General features: G+C 35.7%; 1 protein-coding gene across 2 annotated transcripts in view; it reads right to left on the bottom strand.

The window, feature by feature from the left end:
• Positions 1-9904, bottom strand: part of LOC149539429 (Tetratricopeptide repeat (TPR)-like superfamily protein) — a 174447-nt gene extending 164543 nt beyond the window's left edge. The window contains exons 1-2 of one of the 2 annotated variants that reach the window (XM_089800663.1): positions 9857-9904; positions 9462-9730 (exon numbers count right to left, since the gene is read on the bottom strand). In XM_089800663.1, coding sequence (XP_089656789.1) covers positions 9462-9674 — 213 coding nt within the window. In that variant the 5' untranslated portion in view covers positions 9675-9730; positions 9857-9904. The remainder of the gene's footprint in view (positions 1-9461; positions 9731-9856) is intronic. The other variant, XM_089800664.1, reaches the window with a different exon arrangement.
• Between the last annotated feature and the right edge of the window lie 8262 nt (positions 9905-18166).

Here is an 18166-nt window from a genome sequence, read left to right as displayed (position 1 = left end):
AGAAACCTTGCAGTCTGCAGGTGATTGGGTTGGGGATCCATCAGACACTAGGCAAACTCGTTCACAATTCCAGAATGCTCCACACGTCTTCATTGCTACTGCCTCAGATCCATAGTCCTTTCATGAGGCTTCTGGTATTCCTGAGTGGGATACAGCTATGCAAGAAGAGTATAGTTCCTTGATGAGGAACCACACTTGGGATCTTGTCCCTCTTCCTAAAGGAAGAAAACTTGTTCGATGTAAGTGGATCTATCGGACAAAATTTGCAGTAGATGGGTCAGTTGATAAACACAAGGCTCGCTTGGTCGCCAAAGGATTCTCCCAAGTTCCTAGGATTGACTACTCTGAGACTTTTGCGCCAATTGCCCGAATGAATTCCATTCGAATTGTTCTTGCCATTGCTGCAGCTAATCATTGGGAAGTACATCAGATGGATGTGAAGAGTGCTTTTCTTCATGGTGACCTTCATGAGGAGATCTACATGGAGCAGCCACAGGACTTCCTTCAGGATTCTTCACTTGTGTGCCGTCTTCGGAAGTCTCTCTATGGCCTCAAACAAGCTCCTCGGGCCTGGTATGCCAATATGGACTCCTTCCTTCTATCAGTTGGGTTCACTCGGTGCCATTCTGATCCTAATGTCTACATTTTGCAACAGGGTGATTCAACTATATTTTTGGTTTTGTATGTTGATGACTTGCTGATCACAGGAAGTTCTTCACCCACCATTAAGGCTATCAAAATGGCCCTTCAAGACAGTTTTTTGACGACTGACTTGGGCTTGTTGCATTACTTTCTCAGGATTGAGATCCTTCAGTCTCCTTCTGGGATCACCATCACACAGTCCAAGTGTGCTCTAGATTTACTCTTGAGGTTTCATATGGCTAACTGTAAGCTTGCTCCGACTCCCTTCCTTTCTGGAGTCAAACTTAAGGCTCAATGTTCTTCTCCACTTGTTGATGGCACTTTGTACCGCCAACTTGTTGGGAGTCTCATTTATCTGACTCATACGAGACTTGAAATCTCCTATGTTGTAGGCATGGTCTCTCAATTCATGCAAGAGCACCATGAGCTGCACTGAAAAGCAGCCAAGCGGATCCTTCACTACATTTAGGGTTCTCATAGTTGTGGGATTCACTACGCAGCAGGTATTGAGCTTGATTTGGTGGGCTACACAGATTCAGATTGGGCAGGTAATTCTGAGGATCACAAGTCTACTTCAGGGTATAGCTTCTCACTTGGGTCAGGTCTTGTTTGTTGGTCGAGCAAAAAGCAGTCTGCTATTGCTCTATCTTCTACTAAGGCTGAGTATCGGGGGGCTGTAAATGCCGCCACTGAGGCCATTTGGCTTCAACATCTTCTCACTGAGTTTGGTATCCAGATTAGACGGCCATCAGTCATATTTTGTGACAACCAGAGTGCCATTCAGATCTCACGGAATCCAATTCATCATCAGCGGACCAAACACATAGAGGTCCACATGCACTAAATCCGAGAGCTCATCCATGGTCATGTCATTGACCTTCACTATTGTCCAACTTCCAAGCAAGTTGTTGATATCTTCACCAAACCCTTCACTGAGAGCAAGTTCCTTCATTTGCGAGCTTTGTTGGGGGTGCGGGATGCTTCATCTTTTGAGAGGGCCTCTTCCTCTCACTCGGAGTCTTTGACTTTTGAGAAATCTTATGTACATGGATACCTCATCAGGCTTGACTTATCAGGACCCATTTCTACATCCACCTAAGCTTCGCTTATGGGGGGGTGTTAGTGTAGTTTTTTATTTTTCCTATTTTGCTAAGTTTTTTCTACACTTCTAATAATCTCGCTTAGGTTAATAAAGCATGTCTTATTAGGTGAATGGTTGTGAGGTGTCACCTTCCTACATGTGAGCATCCATTAGCTATCTTGAAAAGATACTTTGCTATCTTTAGTCCGATAGATGGTTGCTCCTCATTGGTTTGTGTTGCCACCTCCTCCCTCTTCCTAGCCTATATAAGCATCCTACCTGGCTTGTATTTGCATCTCTTGTTTTTGCATCCTCTTAATGCTATTTTGCTTCCAGCATTTGCATTACTCTCTTGGAGACTAACTCTGTGTTGCTATTTTGATTTTGTATCATTTGCATTCATAGTTTAGATATTTATTCTTTGCACTAGTTTTCTGGGTTATTAATCTTCTCAGATTCTAACAAGTATTTCATATCAATTTGGTTTGTTGTTGTATTGTAGACATTTAGATGTTAAAATAGAGTTGAATACATATATTGGGTCGTGGTTATACTTCTATGATAGATTATTAGTGTTTTGTGGTGATCCTGGGTTATTTTGTGTTGTTTTCGGGAGCCCGATGAGCATTGTTTTTGTTCTCCGTTTGGGAGTTGTTGTATAAACTGTATATAGATCTGGAAAAGTCATTTTGTGGGTTGTTATGCTGGCAAAATTTCTGTAAAAATGTCTGCTTTAAAATTTATTAATAATATGTGAAGCTGTGAAGTTTTTGGCACTATTTTTGGCATACCCGATTTGGGTTATATTGAGAAATTGGTTGATCTTTTGAAATATTGGATGTTTGATTTTAAAATCTGATTAGAGGCTTTAAATATCATATAAAATCAGCAAGGGAACATTACAGTGGTATCAGAACTATGATCTTGCTAGCTTGAGGGTTTGTAGAAGTTTGTATGCAACTAAGTGAAAGAGAAAAAAGATATTCGCAATGAGAAAAGAATAAAGAAATTTTAATCAAACCTCCAGTTAAAAGTAAAAGTACAAAATCCAAAGAAGGAAAAAGTATGGCTGACCCAAATGAGATGGCAAAAAAATTCTTCCAGGACATCAGAATACTCAGAAGCAAACAGTGGATAGTTTAGCAGAAACTAGAGAGGCTTTGCGGATATTGACAAAAAAACTGCAAGGAGTTGCATCTACTAATGAGAAAGGGAGCACTTCAAAGGAGCCAAGAAATATGAAACCCACACCCTCTAAATCAACGAAAAGTATTTTCCTACCTGCAGATGAGCCACCAGTACCAAATCCAACCCTTAGTCCTGTGGAAGAGGTTACAAGTAACTTGATTGCATTAAGAGCTACTTACAATGGCTTAGATGATGACTTTCACAGTTCGGTTCCTTTTAAAGAATATGTGGATATGATGAACACTTTGATGCCCAAGAAAGAGTACAGGAGGGAGCATGACATAAGTGGAAGAGAGCTCAAAAATAAAATAAGCAAATTTACAACACCTACTTTTGATGGAACAAATAAAATTTCAGCGAGAGCATGGCTACAAAAATTACAGACCTTCTTCACACTTAACCCCATGAAGGAGAGTGATGTCGTTCAATTCGCAAGTCTACACTTGGAAGATGCAGCCTATGATTGGTGGTATCATGAAATGACTACTCAAGGTCATGATCAGGTAACTACATTTGATGATTTCAGTCAAAGAGTGATAGATAGATTTGACCTCAAGGATGATAAAGAGTATTTTAAAGAATTATCAAAGTTGAAGCAAACCAAATCAGTTAATGAGTATATAAAAGAGTTTCAAAAGGTGGCTGTTATGATACCTGATATGAGTGAAAAGAGGATTGTTTATTTTTTTCTTGATGGTTTGGAAGATTCTGTTAAGGCTCTAGTTAAGGCTTTCTCACCCTCAACATTACAAGAAGCTATCAAAAGAAGCTTGCAACTTGAAACTTGTGTGCCCATGAAACCAGTCACTAATCAAATACCCCCAAATCTTTGGCAACATAAGGGGAATTTTCAGAAAAAGACTTCTCCAGCACTACCACCAAAGAATGTGATAAATGTAGCAAAAAAGAAGGTAGATGAAGAGACTAGGAGTGAATTGCAAAGGAAAAGGTTTTGTTTCACTTGTAGAGAACCATGGGTTCTAGGACACAGATGTTTGGGGAAAGGTCAAGTGCACTATATTGAAGTTGTTTCAAAATCTGATTCGGATGAGCATGAGGAATTCCATGACACTAAGGAGGAAGAAGAAGAGAAAGAAAAAAAATCAGCAAGGATGGCACTTTAGCAGCATTATCAGGAGTCCCAAGATACCATCCCTTTCAAATTTGAGGGGTACTAGCAGGGCAAAGGTTGACAGTTCTTCTTGATAGTGAGGCAACTCACAATTTTATTGATGAGGGATTTGTCATGAAAAGAGGGCTTAAAGCAAAAGATTTTGAGGGATTCAATGTTACTGTAGCTGATGGATTCACTATGCCTTGCACATGGGTGGTGAAACAACTCAAGATGAACTTAGGAGATTATGAGTTATGTGATGACTTCTATGTTGTTGGCATTGGGGAGACAGATCTTGTATTGGGTGTTCAATGGTTGCACTCTATTGGAGGCTATTACATGAACCATCAAACTATGGAGTTTAAATTTCATTCCAATGAGAAAGAAGTCTTATTGAGAGGCTTATTGAATGGAGCACCTAAGGTGGTCACTGCAAAGAGGATGGAGAGGACTTTTTGAAGAGGACAAGTAGCATGGGTAGCAGGAGTCATAATCCATCCAACAAGCTATCCAAAGAATCAAGGTAATTTCCATTTTGAAATTCAAAATATTCTTGATAAGCATAGTACAGTTTTCAATGATTTGCCTCCGGGATGACCACGAGATAGAGTTTTTGAGCATGTTATAAAGTTAGAACAAGGTGCCAAACCAGTTATAACAACTCCATACCACCATCCAAGAGGTTATAAGGAAGAAATAGAAAAAACTATTAAGGAACTCCAGGACATGGGATTCATAAGGCCTAGCTCTAGTCCATTTGCATCATCTGTGGTACTTGTCAAGAAAAAGGATGGTACAATGAGAATGAGTATAGACTACAGGGCTCCAAACAAGAAGACCATAAAAAATAGGTATCCCATATCATGCATAGGTGAACTCATTGATGAGTTACATGGTGTTGTATACTTCTCAAAAATGGACTTAAGATTAGGGTAATATCAAATCCAAATGAGGAGGGAAGATGTGGAAAAGACTACTTTCAGATGTCACTATGGACACTTTGAATTTCTTGTTATGCTATTTGGCCTCACTAATGCACTAGCAACATTCCAATCTTGTATGAATAAGGTATTCAACAAACATCTTTGAAAATTTGTTTTGGTATTTTTTGATAATATCTTGATTTACAGTAAAACATGGGAAGAGCATCTAAAGCACATAGACACTATTTTGGGAATCTTGGAGCAGCAATCCTTCTATGCTAAGCTATCTAAATGTGAGTTTGGTTTGACAAAGATCCTATATTTGGGACACATTATAAGTTCTAAAGGAGTATAGATTGATCAACAAAAAATCCAAGCAATTTTCGATTGGCCTCCACCCACTAATCTTACACAGTTGAGAAGTTTCTTCAGGTTGTGTAGTTACTATAGGAGATTTGCCAAGGGATTTTCTCAGCTTGCTGCCCCCTTGACTGATTTGACAAAGAAAGGAGCTTTTGTTTGGAAAAAAGAGGCACAAAAAACATTTGATAAGCTTACGGAGGTAATGAATTCATGCCCTGTGCTTGCAATTTCAGATTTCTCTTTACCTTTTGTTGTTGAATGTGATGCTTCTGGAGAAAGTATAGGGGTTGTCCTAACTCAAAGGGGACATCCAATAGCATTTGAGAGTAGAAAATTAAATCAATCAGAGAAAGGTTACTCCATCTATGATGAGGAAATGTTGGTAGTCATGTATGCACTTCATAAGTTTAGACAATATTTGGTATGTGGGAGATTCATTGTAAAAACAAACCATAATAGCCTTAGGTTCTTCCTGAACCAAAGGGATTTGAATGATCGTCAACAAAAATGGGTAAGCAAATTGCAAGTTTATGATTTTGATATTAAATACATAAAAGGAAAGAACAATGTGGTTGTTGATGCTCTCTCAAGAAAGCCCACCTTGTGTTCCTTAACATCTATCTCTACTGATTGGAAAGTCTCCATAATTTCAAAGTATGCTAAAGATTCTTTTGCCACCAAGTTTTTGGATAAGTTAGTGGATGATAACAGGTACAAGGTTGTTGATGAATTGATTTATTACAAGAACAGGATCTTCTTAGTGCCAGGATCAAAAATTAAGGAGAGGATATTGAGGACCTTTCATGACACACCTTTGGCTGGTCATCAAGGATACTTCAAGACATACAGGCAACTTCGAGAGCAGTTTGCATGGAAGGGTATGAAGGAGGATGTCCTTAAACACATTAAGGAATGTATGGTATGCCAACAAAACAAGAGTGAGCAATTTTTTCCCGCAAGGTTGTTGCAGCCACTTCCTATTCCTGAACAAAAATGGGAAAGTATTTCCATGGACTTCATCACTGGGTTGCCCAAGGTTCAAGGTAAGGACTACATATATGTGGTGGTAGATAGACTAACTAAGTATGCACATTTCTTTCCCATGACATCTGATTTCAAGGCATCACAAGTGGCTGAATTGTTCTTCAAGAAAATTTTTAGATTACATGGCTTGCCTAAAAACATTGTCAGTGACCGAAACAGTAGATTCCTCAGCTCTTTTTGGAAGGAGCTGTTTCATTTGGCAGGAATTAAACTCACTCCCAGTACTAGCTATCACCCTCAAACAGATGGACAAACAGAGATAGTTAATAAATGGATAGAGGGATATTTGAAGAACTATGTTTCAAATCAACAACATGCTTGGGTGAAATGGTTGCACCTAGGGGAGTATTGTTACAATACATCTCATCACATGTCTATTGGTATGCCTCCTTTTCGTGTTTTTTATGGTTATGATGCCCTTTTCTTTGTTGATCTAGTACTTTCAAATAGCAGAGTACCTGCAACAAGTGATTTTGTCAAGCAAAGCCAAGACATAATAAGGTCCCTCGAGGATAATCTACAACATGCACAGAACCAACAAAAGTTGTATGCTGATAGGAAAAGGACTGAAAGATCTTTTGAGGTGGGAGATTTGGTATTTGTTAAGTTGCAACCATATAAGCAAAGCACCTTGAAGAGGAGTGGGGCAGAGAAGCTCAAGCCAAGGTTCTATGGGCCTTATAAGATCATCAGGAAGATAGGAAAGGTAGCTTATGAATTGGAGCTCCCACCAAACAGCAAAATACATAATATTTTCGGTGTCTCTTGCCTGAAGAAGGTTCTAGGCCAGCAAACCATAGTATCTACAGAATTACCACCTCTTGATGACGAAGGGAAATTAGTTTTGATACCAGAAGAGGTTTTGGATACAAGAGAGAAAAGATTGAGAAATAGGAGTATCATAGAGCATTTGGTCAAATGAAAAGGATTACCATTGGAGGATGCAACTTGGGAAGGAGCACATATTCTTGAGCATCCCAATCTTCATTGTTTGAGGACAAGCAATATTTGGGAGGGGAGGACTTGTCATGTCCCCTTTTCAAATAATTAAAAATAATAACTTTTGCTAAAGCAGGCAGGCTCAAAAAAAGTGAAATTTTGAAAAAATGGGCTAGTCTTTGAAAACCAATGGATTAATAAATGAAAATTATTATTCAAAATATGTATTATTGAGCCCTCTTGGTTGTAAGTTAGGGTTATGCCCTCTTTTAAAAGGATTTGGAGGCATTTCAAGCTCATTCTAGAACTTGATTTTTGCTCATTGTTTTGTTGTTCTTCAGAGGCTGCCAAATCTGTGGAGAAGGAGACCCAAAGACGAGAGTTTGCAGGTTTCCAGAGAGGCTAAGGATGGGAGTTTGAGGTCATTCCATGTGCAAGTTCATGTAGAGTTTGCCCTTGTGCTGAATAGTGCAAACTTGTGAGTTTCCGAATGTGTTTTTTGATAAGAGTTTGGTGTTTCCGGTTGAGTATTTTGTATCAGTTTGGTTGAGTATTTTGTATCAGTTTGGTTTGTTGTTGTATTGCAAACATTTAGATGTTAAAATAGAGCTGAATACATATATTGGGTCGTGGTTATACTTCTTTGATAGATTATTAGTGTTATGGTGTTTTCAGGCTATTTTGTGTTGTTTTCGAGAGCCCGATGAGCATTGTTTTTGTTCTCCATTTGGGAGCTGTTGTGTAAACTCTATACAAATCTGGTAAAATCATTTTGTGAGCTGTTATGTTGGCAAAATTTCGGTAATTTCTGTTATATTGGTAAATTGGTTGATTTTTTGAAATATTGGATGTTTGATTTTAAAATCTGATTAGAGGCTTTAAATATCATATAAAATCAGCAAGGGAACACTACATCATAAACAACACCAATGTCATCAGCTAGTTTGTTTAAATCACCCTAATTGTAACTGCTCCACATCCTCAATTAAGACTACAGGTCACACTAATTACAGTTACCACATGTTCCCATGCAGCTGCTTAAGAATAATTTCTGCTTAATTTTAAGCAGCTCAGCTAGTTTGTTTAAAACACCTTAACTGTAACTGCTCCAGTCAAATGCCACTCTGAAGCAGCCTTGTACCCCTCATCCTCAATCAAGACTACAGAAAGCACTAATTTCAGTTTTTAGAGCTTTTATCTTCACTAGTTTCTTGGGTCCCAGGAGAATCCTTCACCTCATGCCTCTGTTTCCAATTATACCCAGATCAAACGGAGGCCAACCCCAGGCAAACACCAGGACCAAAGTCAAAATTCATAGACCAGTTAGGATTTGGCAAGGCTTGTTAAAGCACTCACCAACATAAAGAATATATTCTCATCACGCATCCTGACTGGGCCATTTTTTAAAAATTTTGATAAATTTACAGTGGTTTGAATGCATTTTCTCTGTTGTGACTACACTTAGAATAGCTGATTTACCCAGGTATTCTTTCATACCACTTAAGATTTGTGCTTCAGCATACTAATCCACTCAGTACTTTGCTGAAGCAGAATGATGCATCTCCACTATTTCTTCCATCTCCTGTCATTTTTACCCTTCCTTCTGTCAGCGCCCCTGCAATAAAGTGGTTTGGTATTTCTAGATATCCTCTATTAAAGAACCAACATCCCTTCATATTCCTGTATGTTTAGACGAGTGAAAAGAAAAGTTCAACCCTACAATACAATCAGAACTACAAGCCATGTCCAAGGGGTATCTATTTTGTTCACTTGTGAATTAGCATCCATCCTCGATCATATGTGATATGCATTTTTACAATCACTTTAACACGGAAGGTATGCCCGGCATGACTTTAACCCGCACCGTTCTCATGCTCATCTGCTTTACTATTAGAACATTGCCCATTGGATGCAGAGCCAAAATATTTGCCACGAGCACATGGTTCAATCTTTTAGGCAAATAAGGAAACTCGGCTCACTGATTTCCGGGTTTCAGTTATAGGGAGTTCAGAAATCTATCCCTAACGTTTTCAGTGAGGGGGAAATGACATGGCCAGAGGATAGAGTCTTCTAAATATATTTTATTTCAGATCAAATTTCCTTTTAATTCCTGAGCTAAAAGATTAACTTTAAACAGAAAGAGCAATAGGTACAATTAAGCACTTACCGCGCGCTCTAAGTGCATTTTTGCGTGGGTGACATTGTCGGTGTAATTCAACAAGAGCGTTGCGATGCGCAAGCGAGTTTTCACTTCAATAATTGGGAGAAAAGAGACCTGGCTCTGGCATATAGCTTCCAGGCATTTAACAGCCGGCCCGATGTTCCCTTTTTCTTCAAATTCTTCTGCCAAACCCCACAAACCTTCTGCAACAGCCTCCATTGTCAACGAATGCCTTAGGCCGCTTTCTGAAAAGACATGAGTTCCTGCGATTTGAGCTGACGGCCAAAAAAATTAGAGTGGATAGAAGAATTGCGCGCGAATTGCTTGAAGTAGATTCGAACCCATACTCTTTCGAGTAAATTTATATGTAAGGTAAGCTCGTAATGGAGAAATTTGATTACCTCAGACATTCCCCACTTCTTCTTGTGAAAATCTGAGAGTGTGTCGACAATAGTGCTAATCTTGGACCACTTCTGATATCTTTGGTTTTCCAATTTTCGGATTGTTTTATTTATTGAATTGTTTTGGGAAATTAAATTTTATAAACTGAATATGTTAGACTTGTAGTTTAATAAATAATAGAAATTATTTAGCTTTTATTATTTATTTGTTTTATAAATTATATTTTTATGGATTATAGAAAATTCAATTTTCCTCAAAAAAAATACTCATATTTTTCTAGTAATTTATTCTTATTAATTATAATATATGCCATTGATTTTTATCTTCTTTACAATTGTGACACATTTATTAGATTTCTAAAAAATATTATCAGTTAGAGTTCAATTGTTTGTTTGTTCGTTGTTGTTGTATGAATAATGTAAATAAATAATGTAAATATAATTTATTTTTCCTTGGCTAAAAAATAAGGTAGACTTGGATGCCCAAATATTTTTTCAAACTCATAATGATTGGTGTGGAGAAATATTTTTAAAAGGAAAATATAAAAGATAATATTAAATTTTATAGTTATTTAATATTCTAAATATTGTGAAAATTGAAGACAAAAAAAATCTATCATTTGGAAAAAATGATTGGTGTTTAATATTTAATTATAAAAATTTGAAAAGTGATAAACTTTGAAATAAATGATTAGATATGGAATTAACTTGATCTTTAATTAATGATTTTTTTAAAATAATTTAAATTTGTAAAAAAATTATACTATACTAATAAAAATAAAAGCGAACATGAGCTTTGCTTCTGCTCCTACGAATCGGGTTTATTTTTGCCCAAATCCACAATGTCTCTACAGACAATGCACCATTTCTGGCAAATAAAATATGCTCTGCCTTTTTACAAATCATTGTTTCAGCTTCAAGAGTGCAAGGATTCAGATGAAGGATAGATTAGGGTTCGATCTCATAAGTCAAGGAATAACAAAATTTCCAATTAAGGGCAAAAATGTTTCCCTTCAACAAAATTTCAAAATAGTTAGGTAAGAAAGTAATTTTCAAATGCCTCTAGCCCTCTATGGAAAAAATAAGAGGTGGGCAAGGAGGATATCTCTAGTGTGCCTCTTCAATTAAAAGGAAGGAAGGATGTCGTAACTCAAGGACCTCTGAAAAAATGTTAAATGCAATAGGGAAGTAATAAAGTAGGATCGGGAAGAAACCTACCTTTCAATCCATGTGATGAATATATTCAAGGGAGATGTCAAGATCAAGGTCTTTTTGCTTGGTGTAGAGTTCTTGGGATGCAAGTAAGTCGTATGCCAAACTGGCTAAAAAGTTTCCTAGGTAAGCATGTAAATATAACTGTTATTTGTTTATTTAGCTTGCAACGGTATAGACCTAAGAGATAAGCTCCTATATGGCAACAAATTAGTTTTTAATGGCCATCCTTTAAAATTTCTAGAATGAGTCCCTTTTTTTAATCCAAAAAAAATGGCGAGATTTGAAGTAGAAAAAGGTATCTTACTTCCCCATCTACTTGTTGCATTTCTAGTTAAAGATATGCTTAGAACAATTAGTTCCCAATTAAGAACATATGTAGGATAGGTAGAATCGAATTTGGCATATTCTAGACCGATTATCATAGTTAAAACATATGTAAATATAGTGGATTTCAAAACCCTACATATAAATGTTAATGGAAAAATTATCTTCATCAAACCAAAACTTGTTGAAGGTCTCTTCAAAGTAGATCTGGATCAAGCTATTACATGACCTTGTATGGACAACAATCAAGAGATCTTAGAGATCATTCAAAATGTTTTGAACGATGTAGGAGAGTTTTTTCATGATCCACCTTGGGGATGAGATAGAGGAAGGGGAAATTAGGGATTTCCCTCTCTATCTCAAATATGTTATTGTTCGTTTGAATCAAGAAGAGGAAGTATGCCCTATGAGGACTTCACCCTTAAAGGTAGTAGGCCAAAGTTGCTAGACTTCGAAGGAAAGTAAAGAATTTTCCATCAATATGGTTCACTCATAGGAACCTCAAAGTGAAACCTCACAGAGAAAGGAAGTGGAGTTAATATATTAACAGAAGCACTAAAAAATATGGTAGTTGAGGATCTAATGAACCAGTTTATCGATGAGATATGCAATGAGGAGGAACTCAAGTTACAAAAAACTATTTTGATTTCTAAAATTCAGGAAGTAGTTAAGAGAGAAAGGGAAACAATTCCAATCAACATTAGGGTTGATCTAGAAGGGATAACTAGGGTTTTTTCAAGTACTTTAGGTTTAGGGGTTACCCTCCCAAGAAAAGGAGGTCCAAATTGTGCCAAATCATTAAGAATGTGATGACATAAATCCTTGCAAGAATTGCACCAAAAAGATGGGATAGCTAAAGGGCAGGTCAAACTCACTGATATTCTTAATGCAAGGAAGGGGAAGATCCTTCCCCAGGCACCATGGATGTCATATCTTGCAATGTTAGGGGTCTTAATGCCCCTAACAATCAGTGACTCCTAAAGTATTGCATCACTAACACGAACGCTAACATTCTTCTTCTTCGAGAAAAAAAAACTTAACAGTGAAGAAATGGGAAAGTTTAGGAGATATTTAGGTTGGCGGGAGGTAAGGGATTCCCCAATAGAAGGGGCTTCTAGAGGGTTTTCCCTGGTATGGCACCCTAAAAAAAAATTTAAGACTTCTATAAAAATTCATAAAAATTGGATGAGTGGAATAGTAAAGGGTATTAGATCTGACATTCGCTATAATATTTTTAACATATAGATCCAATTAACAATAGAGATAAATCTAGGCTACAAAAAGAGTTGGAAGATAGGTTAATATAAGAACAGGAAGATTTATCCATTCTAGGAGGAGACTTCAATGCTACCCTTCAATCCTTGGACAAGGGAAGGGCAACAATCGCTCTCAACAGCATCAAGAGAGTATTTTAACTAGGTTAAAAAGCTAGGGTTATTGGAAATAGCCAATTCTAGCAACACCTTTACATGGATTGATAGGAGGAAATGATTTAGTAGCATTGCAAAACAATTACATAGGTTCTTATGTTTTGGAGACATGTCATTGATCTATATATTAATCTAGTCAAAAGTAAAACCAATATTAGGATCGAACCACTATCCTTTTGAGTTGATAATCTTGGAAAAAAACCCCCCAACAATTGCAATTTCAAATTTGAGCAAATGTGTCTTAAAAATTAGAACTGTATTAAACTAATAAGGCAATGGTTGGAGGAAACTAAAGCATCGAGATAAAAAATGTTCCAAGTAGTTAGCAAATTGAAAGTTATCAAATGTAAGTTAAAGGAGTGGGATTCATAATTCTTTGGTAATATCTTTGAGGATAAGCTATCTTTGGAAGATAAATTGGAATCCCTCAATAAGAAAGTTATGAAAAATAGAATGGGAGTGACACATTTCCTAGAAGAAAAAAAATCTAATTCAACAATATGAAGTTCTTACCAACGAAGAGCTCTTCTAGAGACAAAATTTGAGAGAGATAAGGCTAGAAGCAAGGGACAAAAACACAAAAAATAAAAATAAAAATCATAATAGTTCTAAACAAAGAAGAGTGATTAATCAAATTACTTACATTAAAGCAATGGATGGTAATATAGAGAATTCCTCTAAGGAAATAAACCTTGAAACAATTTCTTATTTCGAAGGGATTCACAATTATGGGATAAGTTCTAACTTGTCTTCCCAAAGAAGTGTTCTTTCAAAAATTCCAAGACTAGTCTCTAAGGAACATAATAATCTTCTATTGAAAAAGATAACCAAACTAGAGGTCAAATCAGCCCTTAAACAAATGAATCGAAATAAGTCACATGGACTAGATGGTTTTCCTACTTTTTTCTTTCAAAAATGTTGGGATTTCATTGAAGACAACATTACAAAGGCCTTAGAAGGAGTTAGTAACTTAGGCAAATTGTTGCATGAAGTCAATAATATATTTATTACATTAATACCTAAGAAGGATAGCGACTTTAGACCTGTTGCTCTGTGCAATACTCTTTATAAGATCTTTACTAAAATTTTGGCCTGTAGACTTTAGAAGATTCTATCTAATCTTATCAGTGAGGAACAAACAAGATTTGTCCCAAGAAGATCAATATATGATGGTCTTATAATATCCTAGCAAGCTATTCATCTGATCTAAAATAACAAATCCCCTAGTATCCTCATCAAATTGGATGTTAAAAAGGCATATGATGGGGTAGATTGGCATTTTTATGTGTATATCTTAAAGCATATGGTTTCTCTAAACAATGGATAGAGTTAATCTTTGAATGTATATCAACTCCAAAAACAGTTCCCATGTTGGTTTTTTTAGTATCTCTCACAGACTAAGATAGGGGGACCCTAGCTCCCCCATTCTCTTTATTCTAATGGTTGATGTGTTAGGAAGGTCAATTTTGTAGGTCATAATAGAATATGAAATCAAAGGCATCCTTATAAAAAATGGTGAGGATCCCTCCACACAATAGCATTTTGTTGACAATACCATGTTATTTGGACAAAGCTCAACTAAAGAAGCCTTAGCCTTGAAAGATATTCTAAAAAATTATACCAATGTGTTAGGTTAGGAGATTAATAAAGATAAACTAGAGATCTTCTTCTTCAATATTTCATTTAGAATGGAAGCACAAATCTATGACATTTTAGGCTTTAACAAGGGAACTCTACCTTATATATACCTAGATCTTCCACTTAATTTGATTCCAGGTATTTCAAAATTGTGGGACCCCCTACTAGAGAAACTAAAAGGGAAAATTGGTGGATGGAAAGGTAAATGACTTTCCTCATTAGGTAGGAAAACCATGGTTTCTTATGTTTTGGTTTCCCAACCTATTTACCAACTTTCATGTATAGACCTTCCAAGTAACAAATTAAATGATATTAATGGTTATCTTAGAACTTTCTTCTAGCAAGGTAGTGCATTTTTGAGAAAGTTTTCCCTTCTCTCTTGGGACCAAGTTTGTAGATCCACAAGTTTGGGAGGAGGAGGCATTAAGAACATCAAACTTCAAGGAATGGCCTTAGGAGAAAGGTTATTATGAAATATGATTAAATTCCCTAACCTTGAATGGGTTAGAATTCTAACTCATAACTATCCATCATCCCCTGATCTAGTCAATTTATTTAGGGAGTCCAACCCTCCCAAAGGTTTGAGATTTTGAGATTTCCTCCTAAAATATAAAGGTATTATTCAGGATAAACTTTCTTGGAATCTTGGGGATGGTAGGGAAGCTTTGTATTAGAAGGACTCCTTGGGGGGTTATAAGGCCCTTGATCTTTTTCCTTCCCTTCTAAATACTAAATCTTATTTGGAAAACCCATGGGGATCAAAGGTAAGAAATTATACCTTTCATGTATCGATTTCATCTACTTCATTACAATCACATTCACAACTCTAGAATTTTTTCGTAGAGTGTGAACTCATGCATCAACTCCACAAAGATATTATGATCATCCATGAATTGATGCAATGTGCATCCTTTCTTAATGAATCTTAGAGGGGGTAAGCACCCCTAACTTAGCTCTTAGGCACTCAAAAGAATCCTTAGGAAATGGCTTAATGAATATATCTACAATTTGTTCCTTATACTTTACATACTCCAATCTTACTTATTTTTTAAATACTGCTCCCTCAAGTAGTGATAGATATATGATTGGTTTTTGCATGCATTAGAGGATTTTTTGATATATTAATAGTACTTGTATTATCACAATAGATAGTAATAGGTTTGGTGACTTCCTCTTGCATACCTTCCAACATTACTTAATCCATACATATTTGAACAATTAAGAGTAGAAGCAACAAACTCAACTTCAATAGTAGATTGTGAAATATAACTTTGTTTCTTTCTCAACCATGTAATTAACCTTTCTCCTTAAAAAAAGCTCCACCACTAGTGTTCTTCATGTCATCAACATTTCTAGCCCAATCAACACCAATAGAGACTCTTGACTCAAAGTCACCTTATTTCTTGTACCATAATCTATAATATTTAGTTCCTTTCGAATATTTGTATATCCTCTTTACAATAGTCATATGTCTCCTTAGGATTAGATGACAACCTTTCAACTATACCAACTACATGTGCATTATTAGGTCTACTGTGTACAACATATTACAACTTTCCAATCATTGATATGTAGCGTGTCTCATTTAGTTTTGTAGTGTCATCTTCCTTAGATAATTTGCAGCTAGTAACCATGGGTGTATCAAATTTTTTTTACTCATCCATACCAAATGTCTTCAATGTCTCCTTAATGTACTTAGACTGAGTCACATATATTCCTCCTTATGTTTGATGAACTTTTAAACCAATGAAAAACTTGATCTCACCAAACATTTAAGGATCTCAAACTCTTTGCTGATTTGATCAACAAATGATATGCACAAAAAAAATCATTCCACCAAATATTATATCATCAAAAAATATTTTAGTAATTAGGACATTATCTTCAATTTCACTTTTCAAATACAAGTTACTATAATCACTTATTCTAATAAATCCAATTCTCATCAAATACGAATAAAAAATTTCCATATAGTGCTCTCAGTGCTTACTTCAAACCATATAGTTTTTTGTTCAATTTACATACTATATGCTTCTAATCTAGTTCCACAAATCCTTTAGGTTATTCTATGTAGGCCTCTTCTTCTAGGTTTTCCATTTAGAAAAGAAGATTTAACATACATTTGATAGACTTTGAATCTCTTGCAAATTGCATAAGCAAGTAGAGATCTAACTCCTTCCAATCAAGAAAAAGATGCAAAGGTCTCTCCATAATCGATTCTTTCTTCTTGGGAATAACCTTTGCAAACTAGTCTGGCTTTGTTCCTCACAACTTCTCATTTCTCATTCAATTTGTTCCTAAATATCCACTTGGTTCCAATCAAATACTTATTTTTGGGTCTTGGTACAAGTGTCCCTGTATTGTCCGTTTAAATCTTTTATATCTCCTCATTCGGTTCATTAATCCAATCATCATTCTCAAATGCATGTGTTACAGCTCTAGGCTCAAATTTAGCAATCAAACATGTACCATTCTTCAACTTACTTATTTTCATAACTCTAACACTCTTATCACCAATTATCTAGTTCTATAAATATTTCCTTCTCACATACTCTTCTAAAATAGGATCAATTTTATGATCTTTGACCTTATCATCTCTCGATTGGGGTTTAACATTATACTCGGATTATTCTATCTGTGGCTTGAGTAATATAGGTTTTTGATTGGTATCTCTTTGTTGTCACTTGGTGTAATAATTAGGATTAGTGTGATTTTTAGGTATAGTGGTAGGTGCACCATCATAAACATACACAAAAAAATTGTAATCTTCAAGTTCTCGCTTGCTCTCCTCATCATTCGTATTTGTAAACTCATCAATTCTCACATTTTCAATTTCAATCATTATGTCAATCACTTTGTTCAAACATCTGTAAGCCTTTCTCCTAGCATAATAACCTATGAATATACCTTCATCGTCTTTTGAATCAAAATTCCCATTTCTTTTATCTTTATGAATATAACTTCCAAAGATTTTGAAATAACTTGCATTTGGTGTATGACCATACTAGAGTTCATTAGGTGTCTTATTTTGTCCTAAACTCAGTTAAGGGTGTAAACAACAATACTTACAACCTCTCTCTAGAATATTTGTGCACTTACTTTTTTCAATTAATAATGTTCTAGAACAATCCACAATGGATCTATTTCTACTCTCTACAATTTGATTCTCTTATGGCGTTCTTAGTGCATATAGTTGTCTTCTAATTCCATGATCAATATAATAGTTAATAAATTCATTAGACATAAAACTCACCACCTCTATCAGATCTCAAACATTTCAATTTTTTACCAATTTCCTTTTCAACTCTAGCTTTATACCATTTGAACATTTGAAATACATCAGATTTCAACTTTAGAAACATAACTATCATCATTCTAGAATAGTCATCAATAAATAGAATGAAATATATATCTCCATAGTAGCTCTCAACTTTCATAGTACTTCACAAATTAGTATAAACTAACTATAGAATATCATGAGATGAGTGTGACTTACTAGAGAAACTAGACTTAGCTATCTTCTCGAGTTGACATTATTAAGTTTATACAAGTTTGGTAAACCTCTCACTTTCTTTCTTCTACTCACTTTAACAATATTATCAAAGTTTGCATGAAAAAAGTCACTTATACCACAACCATACATCTTCCACTTTAGCAAATAGACATGTACTCGTAATAGGATCTACGTAAAATATTTTACCTC

The sequence above is a fragment of the Cupressus sempervirens genome, chromosome 9 (assembly GCF_028749045.1).
Source record: "Cupressus sempervirens isolate cs-2001-9-10 chromosome 9, ASM2874904v1, whole genome shotgun sequence".
NCBI lineage: Eukaryota > Viridiplantae > Streptophyta > Pinopsida > Cupressales > Cupressaceae > Cupressus > Cupressus sempervirens.
This window is presented reverse-complemented; position numbering and strand designations above follow the sequence as displayed.